This window comes from Carassius carassius, chromosome 15 (assembly GCF_963082965.1).
Source record: "Carassius carassius chromosome 15, fCarCar2.1, whole genome shotgun sequence".
Lineage (NCBI taxonomy): Eukaryota > Metazoa > Chordata > Actinopteri > Cypriniformes > Cyprinidae > Carassius > Carassius carassius.
Genome location: NC_081769.1, coordinates 20,666,177 through 20,680,309, shown reverse-complemented (window position 1 = coordinate 20,680,309; position 14,133 = coordinate 20,666,177). Strand labels below are relative to the sequence as shown.

Here is a 14,133-nt window from a genome sequence, read left to right as displayed (position 1 = left end):
TTAACGCATCAAAGCATTTTGTTCATTAAATAATAGCAATTATATAAATAACATACTGCTTACTCATTTTGAAACCTGCTATATTAGCATGTGATCATGCTTGCATCACCAATATAAGAAAATGTTCCCACATGACCTTTCATTCCAAACCTTATACCACTCATTATTCTACGTCAGCCAATTAGTCTTTTATATTCTTCCTCGAAACACAAGTGAAGCGCTGGTGAGTTTTAATAGATGAAATGATTCTGGGAAACCAGATGTTCACGCTCCGATATGGGGTATACGGTTTATAAAAAGCAAGGTTTCCTATTATACTCAGCATTTATCATTCATTTGCTAAACTAAAAATGTGTGAATTTATTTTCAACAACTTTTTTAACATGAAACTGCATGTGTGCACATGAACAAAGATCATACAGGCTAACATAGAAGTTGGACTGTAAACTTTCTGTGGTTTATTTCTCCAGCCTGTGGATCATCTCAACACAGGGCTCTCTAACCCACCAATCAGCAGGCCAGACCCTCATCAATTCAACAAAAAAGACAAAAACAAAAGACATCCCTTTGACAAATATAAACACACACACTTGACACTCACGCATCTCTACAGATGATCTTGAGGCCCTGTCCAAATACTTGCAAGATCCTTACTCACCCTCTGCGATGAAATGGCCCTTTTATTTACAATCTAGAATCATCTTTTTTAGAATCTAGAATCTATATTTACAGTCTTACAATTCAGAAATTTACAGTCATTACTTAGAATAGTTTTTTCAGAATGTAGTCTATATTTAGAATCTTTTTTAGAATCTATAATCAATATTTAGATATTTAAAATGTAGAATGTTTAGTTATCTTTTTAAGAATCTCCCGTGCATTTACAATCTTACAATTTAGAGACTCACATTTGACCTTTTCTTATCTTTATTTTGAATCTTTTGTTTTAGAATCTAGAATCTTACAATTTAGAATGATTTTTTTTTGGTACACAGTGACATACTTTCTGGACTAATGACCAGGACACAAAGAGTACAGATCATTTAAAGTATTTAGACAGGGTCAAGAGTTTTCAAGGAGAGAGAGAAAAAAAAATCCTGATTCTACATGACAAACCTCAAAACAGAGGGGTTCAATTTCATTTTCCAACCATCTTCAACCATCACAGCTCAAATGAAATCTCAGACCATTTGAAAATAAAATCAGAAGAATGAAATTCATGAATCTGAAATGCAGGACAATCTCTTTAGGCTATCGGACATCAGTTGAAATGCAGCAGGCAGCCTTCTTTCACTTTCAGACGCCAAATGAGGCTATGAATTAAAAGAAATTCTACACAAAAGTCAGTAACAATTTAAAGTGAACGTAAACAAAGAAAGATATCAGACTAAAGAGTTATTTCTTGTGCATGTACACAGTGAGACCGAGCCCTTGTACAGTTAGATGATATGACAGAAGATGATCCATCTCTTCCCGATCAACCCACATTCTTATGGGTAAACTATGTCAGCTGAAGGGCTGGAACCCAAAGGAAGGCAACAATTCAGGGTGAGTTCAGGACTGTCCTGAAATTGTGTGTTAAATTCCAATAATATCTTTAAGAGACAGACCTGACATAAAAAACAACAACAAACAAGTGAAAAGAGCTTGTACGTGGCACTCAGAAATGCAGAAACCAAAAAAGTATCAACCTTCGGTGTAAAAAAAGGTTACATGAACACAGATGATATGAACAACATCCTGGTCATTGATTATAGCTCGATAAGGTGATTGATTGTAGGTAGTCCACTGGCAGAGATGAAGATGGATAGACAGGTCAGTGTGTGTGTCAGTGGCCAGTAGGGGGAGCCCCTGCCTCAAACGAATCGCAGACCACCGTAATGTCCACAGACAGGAGACCCATCCTGATATGTGACTCTCTTGAAATCTCACATGCACACACATGCACTCAGCCTTTCCTTCATGTGCTAGACACCCTTCATTTCTACACGGCATGAAAAAAATGTAACTTAAAAAAGGGCGAAACTCCTGTGGAAAACACTGTGATTCAAGCATTCCCGTCACGCACACACACATAAACACACACACTGATACTCTAAAAGGGAGGCGTTCTCGTAAACATAACCAAAATGCCCGCTGCCCTTCGAACGAGGAGGATAACGGCATCAAACTCGAGTTTCTTTCTCCATGAGTCTTTCTCTCCATCGTTCATTCGGTTCCTCTGCAAGGTGGAGTGATGGGGAGATTCATATACATACTGTATGCGGTTCTGTTCTTTGAGATCATTTGAAGGCAGACCCCCGGGATTGAGAGGAAAGCAGTCCTATCTCTCACGTTCTCTCCATCAGGGACGTGTTGAGAGTCTGTCCATCTGTCCGTCCGTGTGCGAGCTCAGAATATCTCGGGCAGTGTGACGTTGCGGAGCAGCCACTGCTGCGAGCGGCTCCCGGTGCAGTCCTTGACGCTGGGCACCTGACTGTCATCTTCAGACGCCTTATCCAAACACTGATTACTGTTCACGTGTACCAGGCTCAGCTTCTGCAGGAAGAGAGAGACAGACATGCGTTGTGGGTGAGACGTCAGAACAAAAACACCAGTTATGTTTAGAACAGAATTGTTGCTATATATTGCTATATATAATGCACACTGATCTCACTATGCTGTATGTCAAGTTCCACAAATGGCATCCAATTATCATCACCCAGTAGTTGTCAAAATGTCACATTTGTTGAATTACGTACTCTACTGTATAATTACTGAGAACTAAGAAAGGGGATTTAAGTGACTTTGAACATGGAATGGTTGTTGGTGCTAGACGGGCTGGTCTGAGTATTTCAGAAACTGCTGATCTACTGGGATTTTTACACACAACCATCTCTAGGGTTTACAGAGAATGGCCTGAAAAAGAGAAAAATTCCAGTGAGCGGCAGTTGTGTGGACGAAAATGCCTTGTTGATGTCAGAGGTCAGAGGAGAATGGGCAGACTGGTTAGAGATGATAGAAAAGCAACAGTAACTCAAATAACCACTCATTACAACAAAGGTATGCAGAATACCATCTCTGAATGCACAACATGTCGAACCCTGAAGCAGATGGGCTACAGCAGCAGAAGACCACACTGGGTGCCACTCCTGTCAGCTAAGAACAGAAAATGGAGGCTATAATTCACACAGGCTCACCAAAATTAGACGTTGAGTCTCGATTTCTGCTGCGACATTCAGATGGTAGGGTCCGAATTTGGCGTAAAGAACATGAAAGCATGGATCCATCCTGCCTTGTCTCAATGGTTAAGGCTGCTGGTGTAATGGTGTGGGGGATATTTTCTTGGCTCACTTTGGGCCCCTTAGTACCATTTGAGCATCTTTTAAACACCACAGCCTACCTAAGTATTGTTGCTGACCATGTCCATCCCTTTATGACTACAGTGTACCCATCTTCTGAATGTTACTTCCAGCAGAATAATGCACCATGTCACAAAGCTCAAATCATCTCAGATTGGTTTCTTGAACATGACAATGAGTTCACTTTACTCAAATGGCCTCCACAGTCACCAGATCTCAATCCAATAGAGCAGCTTTGGGATGTGGTGGAACGGGAGATTCGCATCATGGATGTGCAGCCGACAAATCTGCAGCAACTGTGTGATGCCATCATGTCAATATGGACCAAAATGTCTGAGGTATGTTTCCAACACCTTGTTGAATTTACGCCACAAAGAAAGCAGTTCTGAAGGCAAAAGGAAGCCCAACCCGATACTAGCAAGGTGTACCTAATAAATGGCCAGTGAGTGTATGTGTATATATATATATATATACATATACACTCACTGGCCATTTATTAGGTAAACCTTGCTAATAAATATATATTAGGGGTGGCACGGTTCACTGAAAAAACCTGTACCGTTCGGTTCACCACACATGGTTCGGTACGCGCTGGGACCGTGGTTCAACTTAAATCCAAAGCATCTGTAATATGGTTTGCTATAAATAGCAGTTAATATATGTTTCTGTTGATGGATTTGTGCATGCGCTCATCCGAAGCGCGCAAACGTGCGCACTCAGAACGCGCGCAAATATAAGATCTCTCTGAAGTATTGTGTTTAAATGGACAAATTCAGACAAAAATTATGTCAAAATGCCCGTCTTGGTAAGTATCCTACAGCAGACAGCTGGCTGAACGTAGGCCTGCTGTATCAGTGTATTCTCTTAAAGTGACTGTCTTTATATTAATAGAGACAGCAACAACAAAGAAATCACTCACTGCTCTTGATTAAAAAGCTTTTATAACTTTAATAAAGAATTATCTGAACATTTGATTACTTTATTCAATTTCTGTACCTAAAAACTTATGTTAGACCTGCCAAAAAAACAACAAAAAAGAACAATGAAAATCACTGCTTATTGTTTGTATCTTTACTCTATTGTACTTATGTGTGCTGCTGCTTGTAGTTGGATAGAATATTCTTCTTCTTTTTTTTTATTAGAAAGTATAGTTTTTCCATAAACATAGCACATACCGAACTGTACCGAAAACCGTGACTCTAAAACTGTGAAACAAACCGAACCGTGAAAAAGTTGAACCGTGCCACCCCTAATATATATATATACAATTGTATGTATGTGTGTTTGTGTGTGCACTTTTCAGAATGAGAGACTGAGGATTGACAATAAAAGCATTCATATGTATAGGGATTCTCTATAGAATAACGACTTATTTAATCTACATAATAATTAAAAAACTGAATTTTAAAAATCTACAAATTGTATGAAAAGGAAAATCTAACATTTTGTGAAATAAAAAAAATTACACTTCATTAAAAAAATATAATGTAAATGGCAGGGCAGGTAAAAATCTGATCTATAATTGCTATTACTTTGCATTTTAGACCAAATTTCTTTAAATGTCTCAATGTTTGGGTGACCATTCAAATGCGTAAAGGGAGAGTTAAAGATCATGTCAGATATAACGCTTAATTTGTCACAATAGAACAGCAAGTTCAAGTTGAGCACAATGCATTGTGGGATCCCATGCTGTGAGCTAGATTTATTCTACTCATTCAGGCAAATGTAGTAGGTCATCCAGGTATTCATGTGCTCAGAATTCATAGCGTAATATAATATTACTGATAGTAAGCAGTATGCCACTCCACACTATACATGCATAACTGGACAACCTGTGCGCTTCAGGGAAGAGACAAATTGTCGATGCACAGGGATTGCTTTACAGTGGAGCATGTGTGTGAGTGTGTGTAATGGGCCTTAGGTGAGCTGAGTGCTCTAGAGTTTCAGTCTAGAGAGAAGCATTAAGCCGCACGGATACAATTAGGATAGCGGTAGAACCTATAAGACATACAGTGTAAGGTGTGAGGCCGCACGCACACGTCCATGAGCTTGCAAAGGTAATGTATGGTAATGCATGCAGGAGAGGTGCTCTCGTTGGCAAGAGATTTCCTGATCGCACTCACTATGAATCTCCTTTCCTTCCACTCTGTCTGTCTCTCTCTTTCCCCACGAGAAAAACAGAACCTTTATCTGACAGTGGAAAGTCTCTGCTCGAGTTCTCTATTCTGTGCAGCCTTCCGTCTCTTGGGGCACCGGGCCAGCTTGGTGGGGGCTTTGAATCTGGGGCGAGAAGGGGGAGGAGGAGGAGGCTTTGGAGTAACAGGCATCTCTTTAAGCCAACAGCAGAGGATTGCAAAAAGCAATCTTCCTCTTTTCTCCCCTTGGCTAATTCACTCTCCCCAGGCCTGAAGGTGCGTTGTGATGTACTTTTAAGATTGACAGAGAGGTGATTTAATCTTACTAAACTAGCATCCCTTCAACAGTGTTTATAAGGGAAGCCATGGGGTGTATGTGCATGCACATACATTACAAGAGAAGGATTAGTGTGCACCCTGCAGACAGACAGCTTTAAAGGGTTAGCTGGCTGTTTTTGATGTAATATGACATATATGAGGCCACTGAGACCCTTGAGGTGAAAATCAAGAGTCAAAAGCACATTTGCGTACATGCATGCATGCATGAGAGAACGGTGCAAAATGTGCAAAATTATTGTTTCGCACATAGTTTTACACGTTTCACCACTTTTGCCATCACATAGATGTCGTTAAGTGATCATTTTCATTCATAATTGTAATTGTAATACAAGAGATCAGCTCTATCCCGAAAACAATCACACTTGAGCCAGGTAATCAAGGAAACTATCAGACAGGTGTGTTGGGGCTAAACTCGGTAGGAAAGTGATCCTCCAGGAGTAGGATTGGACACTCCGATCATAAACTTTATAGATATTCTTAAGCATCTAATCAAGGTATTCAGGATTACTAGAAACATCTAGGCAGGTGTGCAGGAGCAGAGCTGGAGAAGGAAACCTTCCAGGAGCAGGATTGGACAGAATTGGATTGGGGGCTCGTCCGGGATAAAACATGTTCAGGGAGTAATTTGGATTCAAAACAAATTACGTTCCATCAACAACATCTGGGGCATGTTCTTAATTACCACAAGCAACAATGTTTACTTGTCAGTTTCTAAAAACAAATATTTACAATATCTGACTTGCAGCGGAGGTCGAGGGGGAAGGCATTAAAGAGCAGATTAAAAGCATAAGCATGTATTTTCCCTAAAACACATTATTTCTTCTGTACAATCTATACAAAATGTGTATATCAACTGTAACGTTGTCAAAATCAGTCCTTTTAGGTATCTTTATGCGTATCAAGCAAAAGGCCAGGGGTCGCTAAACCAGGGGTCACCAACCCTACTCTTCGGGGACCACTATCCTGCAGAATTTAGCTCAAATCCTAATCAATTGAACCTGAACCAGCTAATCAAGGTCTTCAGGATTACTAGAAACATCTAGGGGGGTGTGCTGAAGCAGGCTGGAGCTAAACTCTGCAGGAAGGTGACCCCTCCAGGATCAGGACTGGACAGAATTGAATTCGGGCCTTGTCCTGGATAAAACAACATGTTCAGGGAGTATTCTGGATTCAAAACAAATTTAGCTCTAACAACAACATCTAGGGCATGTTCTTAATTACCACAAGCAACAATTGTCAGTTTGTAAAAACAAATATTTACAATATTTGATTTGCAATGGAAGTCAGATTAAAAGGATAAGCTTGTAATTTAGTTAAAACACATTAATGTATCTGTACAATCTATACAAAAATGTGTATCTCAACAGTAAAGTTGTCAAAATCAGCCCATTTAACAACTATTTTAGGTTTCTTTATGCTCATCAAGCATGGCTTTTCAATTAGGTAGCCAAACCTGCTGCAGGAGGACCACTATCCTGCAGAATTTAGCTCAAATCCTAATCAGATGAACCTGGACGAGCCAACCAACCAATTAAGATCTTCAGGATTACTTGGCAAGAATGTTGGAGCAGGGTTGAAATTGAAATCTGCAGGAAGGTAGTCCTCCAGAAGCATGTAACTTTGGATGTAACTTTACACAGAAAATATTAGCTTGCATTTCTGGTCTTTTAACATGTCTATTTGAACATTTATTCTGGTGTAATGCCCTTCCCCAATAGAACAGTGAAAGCATTACTGTAAATGAGATTTTGTGATCTGTTTCACATTTATACACTTACCACAGGGTCATATTCCCAGAGCTGGTTGCCTTTCAAGTGATGGCACTTGAGCATCATAACCGGACCGTTGAGTTTGGACACATCCAAACAGAGGTCATCAGTTCGGATCTCTTTATTGGCTGTGTACGAGAAAACCTGAGTGGGCAAAAAGATCACAATACATCAGTGTCGTACGTATGTCAAGCATCAACATGATTACTCTAACCAAGTTTGTGTTTTAAAAGTGAGAAAGAAGACCTGGTTTCCGCCCATGCCATGGCAGTTGAAAATGCCCACTTTTTCATTCTCTTTCCTGGCCATATTATCCAGACATTGGTTAGTCTCCACATTACGGATCTGCAATCGGACAGATCACACAAATAGATTAGACACACTCAAGCAGCTCTCCTGCATGAATAAACACAGTCACGTCTCTGTCTGAGTGTCCAACATGGTTAATTACCCAAAGCTTATCGCACACCAGGGGGGAGTATCGACGAACTAAGAGACAACTGTGCCAATCAAACACACAAACACACACATACACACGTAAATGTGTACTTGATGAAAGACAGAAGATGAAGGGAAAGACAGCTAGATGCTTTCATCCATAACACTGAGTTACACATTTAACAGCTCCACTGCTATTATATTTAGCCAATGTTTCATGCAAATGCTAATTTAATACTTGGCTGTTTTAAAAGTTCTGTTATAATCGTTGTAATGCACAGCCCCTCAAAGGGTAGATTCAAAATGAGTGCAATTCAGATTCACCAGCTCTTAAATGGTTAAGATTCCGATTCTGATTCAATCTGATTTGATTCTGATTCAGTAGGTTATTTTCACTTATAATGTCAATTCTCTCTCTGCTAACGCTTCTTCACACAAGTAACTCTTCAGCTAAAATATTAAATAAAAAATAAACATAAGGGTCCACATTTTGGGATTTTTACATCATATGCTCCATGTATTATTCTGTCTGTGTCCTGCCTTACGCCTTACAATGTCACCATCAGTGGCGAGGACAGGCGACGATGACCGAAAGGGAATGAACCATAGACAGCACAAGTAAGACAGAGCCTTAACCAGTCAGAAGAGCAGACAGACTCCGTTCTGAGCGAGTTTCAGACATCAGAGATGACACGCATGTTTTATTCATAAGAACGTCTGAAAAAGAGAGAGGCATCGATGGACAGATGGAACGAAAGGGTGAGAGACGGAACAGGAAACAAGACGATGACAGAGGGAGAGCAGACTCGGAGAGAATAAATGTCTCTCATTTACTGAACACAGTGACTGGAATGAAAAAAATAAACCCAATCAACTCCTGTGACACAGTCAACCCCACGAAAAGAAGCATCCCTTGCTAATTCACACCTGCGCTTCTTTAACACACACACACTCACACACACACACACACACACACAGTAATGTGTTCATCACACTATGCAGTGATTTCCCTTTTGCTATCAGCATGCGTGTGTGTGTGAGTGAGAGAGAGAGATAGAGAGAGATACAGACCTCTCCCAGCGAGTAGTAGTGGCGTGGTATCTGGGAGTCTGGGTAGACATTTTCTAGGTACCAGGAAAACGGCTTACACTGCAGTCTCTGTCTCAGGGATGTTCTGGATGAGATGTCTCCATAATCCACTTTCGTCACACCTGAAACAAACAATGAGAATGCAAAATGGTTAATAAACATTTCAATTTTCTAGGATGCTGTGGGGGGTTAAAGTGCATTTGTAGGGACGTTTGGGCTGATTGATAAGTGGCACTATTAATCTTGTCAACAAAATAACTGCTAATTATATTTTTCAATGAAGGCTTTTTTGATTTTGTCAATGATAATAAATTAAAGGTAAAACAGTATTGCTATTGTTAACTAAAACAAACTATTAAAATAAAATAAAATAAAATCACTTTTGTTAAATTAAAGCTGAAATAAGATGCAAATATTACATGAGAATTTAAACCAAAGAACGTCAGTGAAAATGTGAAATTTTAAGTATTAAATTAGTTTAATATGAAATACTAAAATTACTAAAACTTTAATACTTAAAATATGTCAATGCACAAAAATCATTTAAATATTATAAATCAGATTTATAAATGCTGTAATAGTATATAAATAACACAATAAAACAGGGAGAAAGACATGCAACATAGTATTTATCAAATCTTTAAAGATTTGGTTTGTATTTGAACTTCATCAATGTTAAAATAGTGAGATTAAAACAATAACTATTTTGAAACAACTGTGTACTGTGCTGTATATGTTTTAGAGCTCTACTTCAGTGTAACTGTTTTATTGTTCCCCAAACAAAACACTGCAAGCCCGATCGCTTACAAATGTAATAAAACACTTCTCCTCCACAAGCGTCATGACTTGTGGTATCATTCATGTTTGTAGCACAAATACTAAAGGACAAGTTACAGGCAGCAGTTTGATACTGAAGGTTAGGGTTTTTTTGTCCAGATGCTTGCCTTTCAGCCCTAACAATAAAGAGAGAGTATACAAAGGCATTTGTGTAGAGGAGGGAAAGAATAACACAATACACACAGTCACACAGATAGCTCTGAGCAGCATTGGACACTATTGACAGTGACATTAATATCTATTATCCAACATCTCCTTCTGAGTCAATACGGCTCGAGTGCCCAAGAGCGCTGATAATACACACACCCCATTAAAGAGACAGACAGTCACAGAAAGACACCAAGACAGAGAAAGGCAAAGAGACGCAACTGAGACACAAGATAAAGAAAATGTCATTTCAAAATTTGGCAGTATTGTGTCCTACTATATTCTTGAACTATGTGTGACTCCCAAAACATTGATAGCATGTGTTGTATGGGTGAAATGAGTCAGTGCAATTCATAACATAAAACAAGTATGTTACATTCTTAATAAAAAGGGCAAAAATTTTATTTTTATTTTTTTGGCTTAAAACTTAAAATGGGTTATAGCAATTTATACTTTAATTTAACTTTGAATTCAACTTTGAAATCACAGGAATAAATTACATTTGAAAATACATTCAAATAGAAAGCAGTTTTTCAAATAGTAAAAATATTTCAAAATATAACTTTTTTGCTGTACTTTGGATCAAATTATTTCAGGCTTGGTGAGCAGAAGACACTTTTAGAATTAATAATATAAACATTATAATATAAACGTTAAAATCCTTACTGTTCAAAACATTTTGACAGGTTGTGTATTATATATTGTACATGTACACTATTCTTCATATGACAAATATTGTAAATTATATATTGTATTATGTTATATATTATATAATGTATATTATGCCCATATGTCTATATTGTTTAACCATTTCACTATTTGAGTTGTGTACTTGAAATTGTGTTTGTGTTTCTGTATTTTCCAACTGTGTATCTGTTCATGGTGCATGAGGTGTAGAATGTAAACATGACTGACCAGGTGAGATGATATAGAAGAAGTTCTTGAACTCATCCATCCAGACCTCTGCCAGTCGCCTGTTGTTTTTGTTGATGATCTGCCCAGTTCCACCCGGGAACGTGTACGGCGTTGCCTTACGGAACACGTGACCGACGTGAGAACACGTGACGATCTCAAGCGTCCCCCCGCATTGCCAAATCTGACAAACAAGGACAAATATTAGTTCTCAGACTATGACAATTCATCAATAACTTTATATGCATTATATATGCACAAGTGGACTTGTGGTGGTTGAATATTATAATATCAGCAGTGAGACTGACCCTGAAGGAGATCTCCAGGTTCTCTCCTCCCCAAATGTCCATGCCTGCATCATATGTGCCAATCTCCTGGAAATAGTCTCTGTCTATGGAGAAAAGACCACCTGCCATAGTGGGGGTCCTGAGAGATGATGCAAAAAAAAATAAAAATAAAAACAGAGCTTAGTGCAAAACAGGCCCTTCAGGGGAATGATCATATCTTATTAAAACAGCTCTTCTTCTCCTGTTCACTCTATTACAAACAAGGCCGTTAGGGAATGAGATCTTCCGTAGAAATGACATGTTTACATGCGCCTATTTTGGCAACAACATATCCTTCTTTAAATATCTTTCACTTGTGTTCGTCCATTTCCCTCAGCGGGCGCTCTCTGTTCTTTCCTGTTTTCCTTCCATCCATCCCCTGCAGCACGTCTCATTCACAGTCATGTTTTCGTCAAGTAACAACCTGTTGTTGTTATGCTCTGAAGCTGTTTTCATGCAGAGAACCAGGCTCTGAAGTAAAAAAGGAGACGACGAAAACGATGGGTCGTGAGGGGAAAAAATACAAAATTAGAGAGCGGAGTGGCGTCAAGAGTGTTCTGATAAAAACAACGTGTGAAGAAATCAAGCAGTAGAAGGCTAAGAGTTACTCTGTTCCTGTGGTTATGAGGTGAGCAGGTAAACATACTCTCCTCTCGGCAAAGTGCTGGTGTGGATTAAATCTCCCCTCGTCTTTGTGTTAACTGCAGTGTTTAGCTGCAGGGCTGGAGAAACACTTTTATATATTTCGCCGCTTTAAGTTGCATGTAAAATACCTTTTAGAAAGGGGAAAAAAAACAGTGTTGAATTTACATTTAAAAGCCCCTTACAAATTGGAGTCATTGCCTATTGTTTAACACATACTCTGTGATTCATTGTGTCGTGGCACTCATGCTGGCAATTTTGGCTTGTGACATTTCTACCTCTATTCACTTACTGTTTACATTCCTATCTCTTACATTAAAAGGCCTCAAAAAGGTAGAAAAATAAGTCATCTGAAAAAAAGTTGTAGTCGAAACGGAATACGAATGTACTGTACACTCAGTGGCTATTACACTACATTGTTCAAAAATGTGGAAACTGAACATATGTGACAATAAAGATATACAACAGTAATACTAAATGCAGGACAACGATACATTTATAACAGCAGTAGAACATTGCTGACACAGTCTGAAAAAGGAGATTATATTTTCAATGCAATAGTCTCTTATGCTCAGCAAGGCTGCATTTATTTGATTATTTGAACGATAATATTGTGAAATAGTATTAGCTTAAAATATACATTTTCTATTTTAATGTATTTTAAACTGTAATTTATTCCTGTGACTATGTGTGTGATATCAACTTTGAAAACAGCTGTGCTGCTTAAAGGGACTTCACCCAAAAATGAAAATTTCAATTTCTCACCCTCATGTCGTTCCAAACCATATTTTTGATGAAATGCGAGAACTTTCTGACCCTTCATAGACAATGCAACTGCATTGTGGTACTTTTGTGAACCCGTGTCGAAGGCTGACATGGAAGAGAAGAAATGTTTTATTTTCTTTGTGCACAAAAAGTATTCTTGTAGCTTCGTACAATTAAGGTTGAACCACTGATGTCACATGGACTATTACAACGATGTCCTTACTACCTTTCTGGGCTTTGAACGTGGTAGTTTCATTGCTATCTATGCAGGGCCAGAAAGCTCTCAGATTTCATCAAAAATATCTTAATTTGTGTTCAAAGGAAGAACGAAGGTCGTACAAGTTTGGAACAACATGAGGGTGAGTAACTAATGACAGAATTTTCATTTTTGGGTGAACTATCCCTTTAATGTTTTTGTCGAAACCAAACAAATAAATAACAAAATAAAATAAAAAATAACAGCATTTATTTGAAATAGCATTTTATTGTTACAATATACATGGCTTTGTCATCATTTAACACAAGTTTTGTAGACTACTTTTATGGTGCTTTTTTGAGTACTTGTCCTTATTTTCCTTTTCGTTTCATGGAAAACATAAAAGCACCAATGTTTGGAATGACACCAGGGTGAGTAAACGTAACTTATACAACATTTTTAGGTGAACTACCCTTTAAGACTAGTACAGTAGTTGATTCTACTACGGACCTTGGACTTTGATTGGACATGGTAAGGTTTATCACAGCTATTTAATCCTGATTCACTTGTCTAACTGCATGATAAGCATTTCAGTTTGTTACCTGACAGGGAGCGTTCTGTCTCCTTTTCTGCGATCCATCTCTCTCTGTGGTACCGGATACCAGCGGAAGTTCAGCTTCCAGTTGAAGCCACCATATGTCATATCAGAGCCTGCCATGTACTCAAACGTGTCATCGCTGATCACGTCAATAATGGGGCACACTACAGTTTTCCTGTGAAATATACACACAAGTGATATTAGCAATACACTTTTACTGCTTTGACCTCATCTACCTGAAAGAATGAGTTTTGTCCGCCACAGAATGTCCCTTTTTTATTCTGAATTCAGCTGGCATACGCTCAGACACACCTCTCTTTACTCAAACAGATGCAGACACAAATCAGAGGGGACGTCTCGCTAAACTTGTGTCATCAATCAGCGCCAAGCAGCCCACTGTGATGCTAACCCAGGTGATGAGGATTGATCGTGGCACTGCAGGCACACTTTCCTTTCCTAAATTCAGCAGACTGAAGCTTCATCTGCTAATGATGCCCCAACAGGCCGCCCGAGGCAAGACAACACAGAGAATCAGCATGTGCATGTGGACATGTGCGCATGTTTAGAAGAGGGAAGAAATACTCCGCATATATCTTCAA

General features: G+C 38.8%; 1 protein-coding gene across 1 annotated transcript in view; it reads right to left on the bottom strand.

The window, feature by feature from the left end:
• Positions 1-435: 435 nt before the first annotated feature.
• LOC132158489 (polypeptide N-acetylgalactosaminyltransferase 1) overlaps positions 436-14,133 on the bottom strand; it is a 91,913-nt gene continuing 78,215 nt past the window's right edge. The window contains exons 7-13 of the mRNA XM_059567922.1: positions 13,539-13,709; positions 11,316-11,433; positions 11,011-11,191; positions 9,094-9,233; positions 7,831-7,929; positions 7,594-7,728; positions 436-2,538 (exon numbers count right to left, since the gene is read on the bottom strand). Coding sequence (XP_059423905.1) covers positions 2,392-2,538; positions 7,594-7,728; positions 7,831-7,929; positions 9,094-9,233; positions 11,011-11,191; positions 11,316-11,433; positions 13,539-13,709 — 991 coding nt within the window. The 3' untranslated portion in view covers positions 436-2,391. The remainder of the gene's footprint in view (positions 2,539-7,593; positions 7,729-7,830; positions 7,930-9,093; positions 9,234-11,010; positions 11,192-11,315; positions 11,434-13,538; positions 13,710-14,133) is intronic.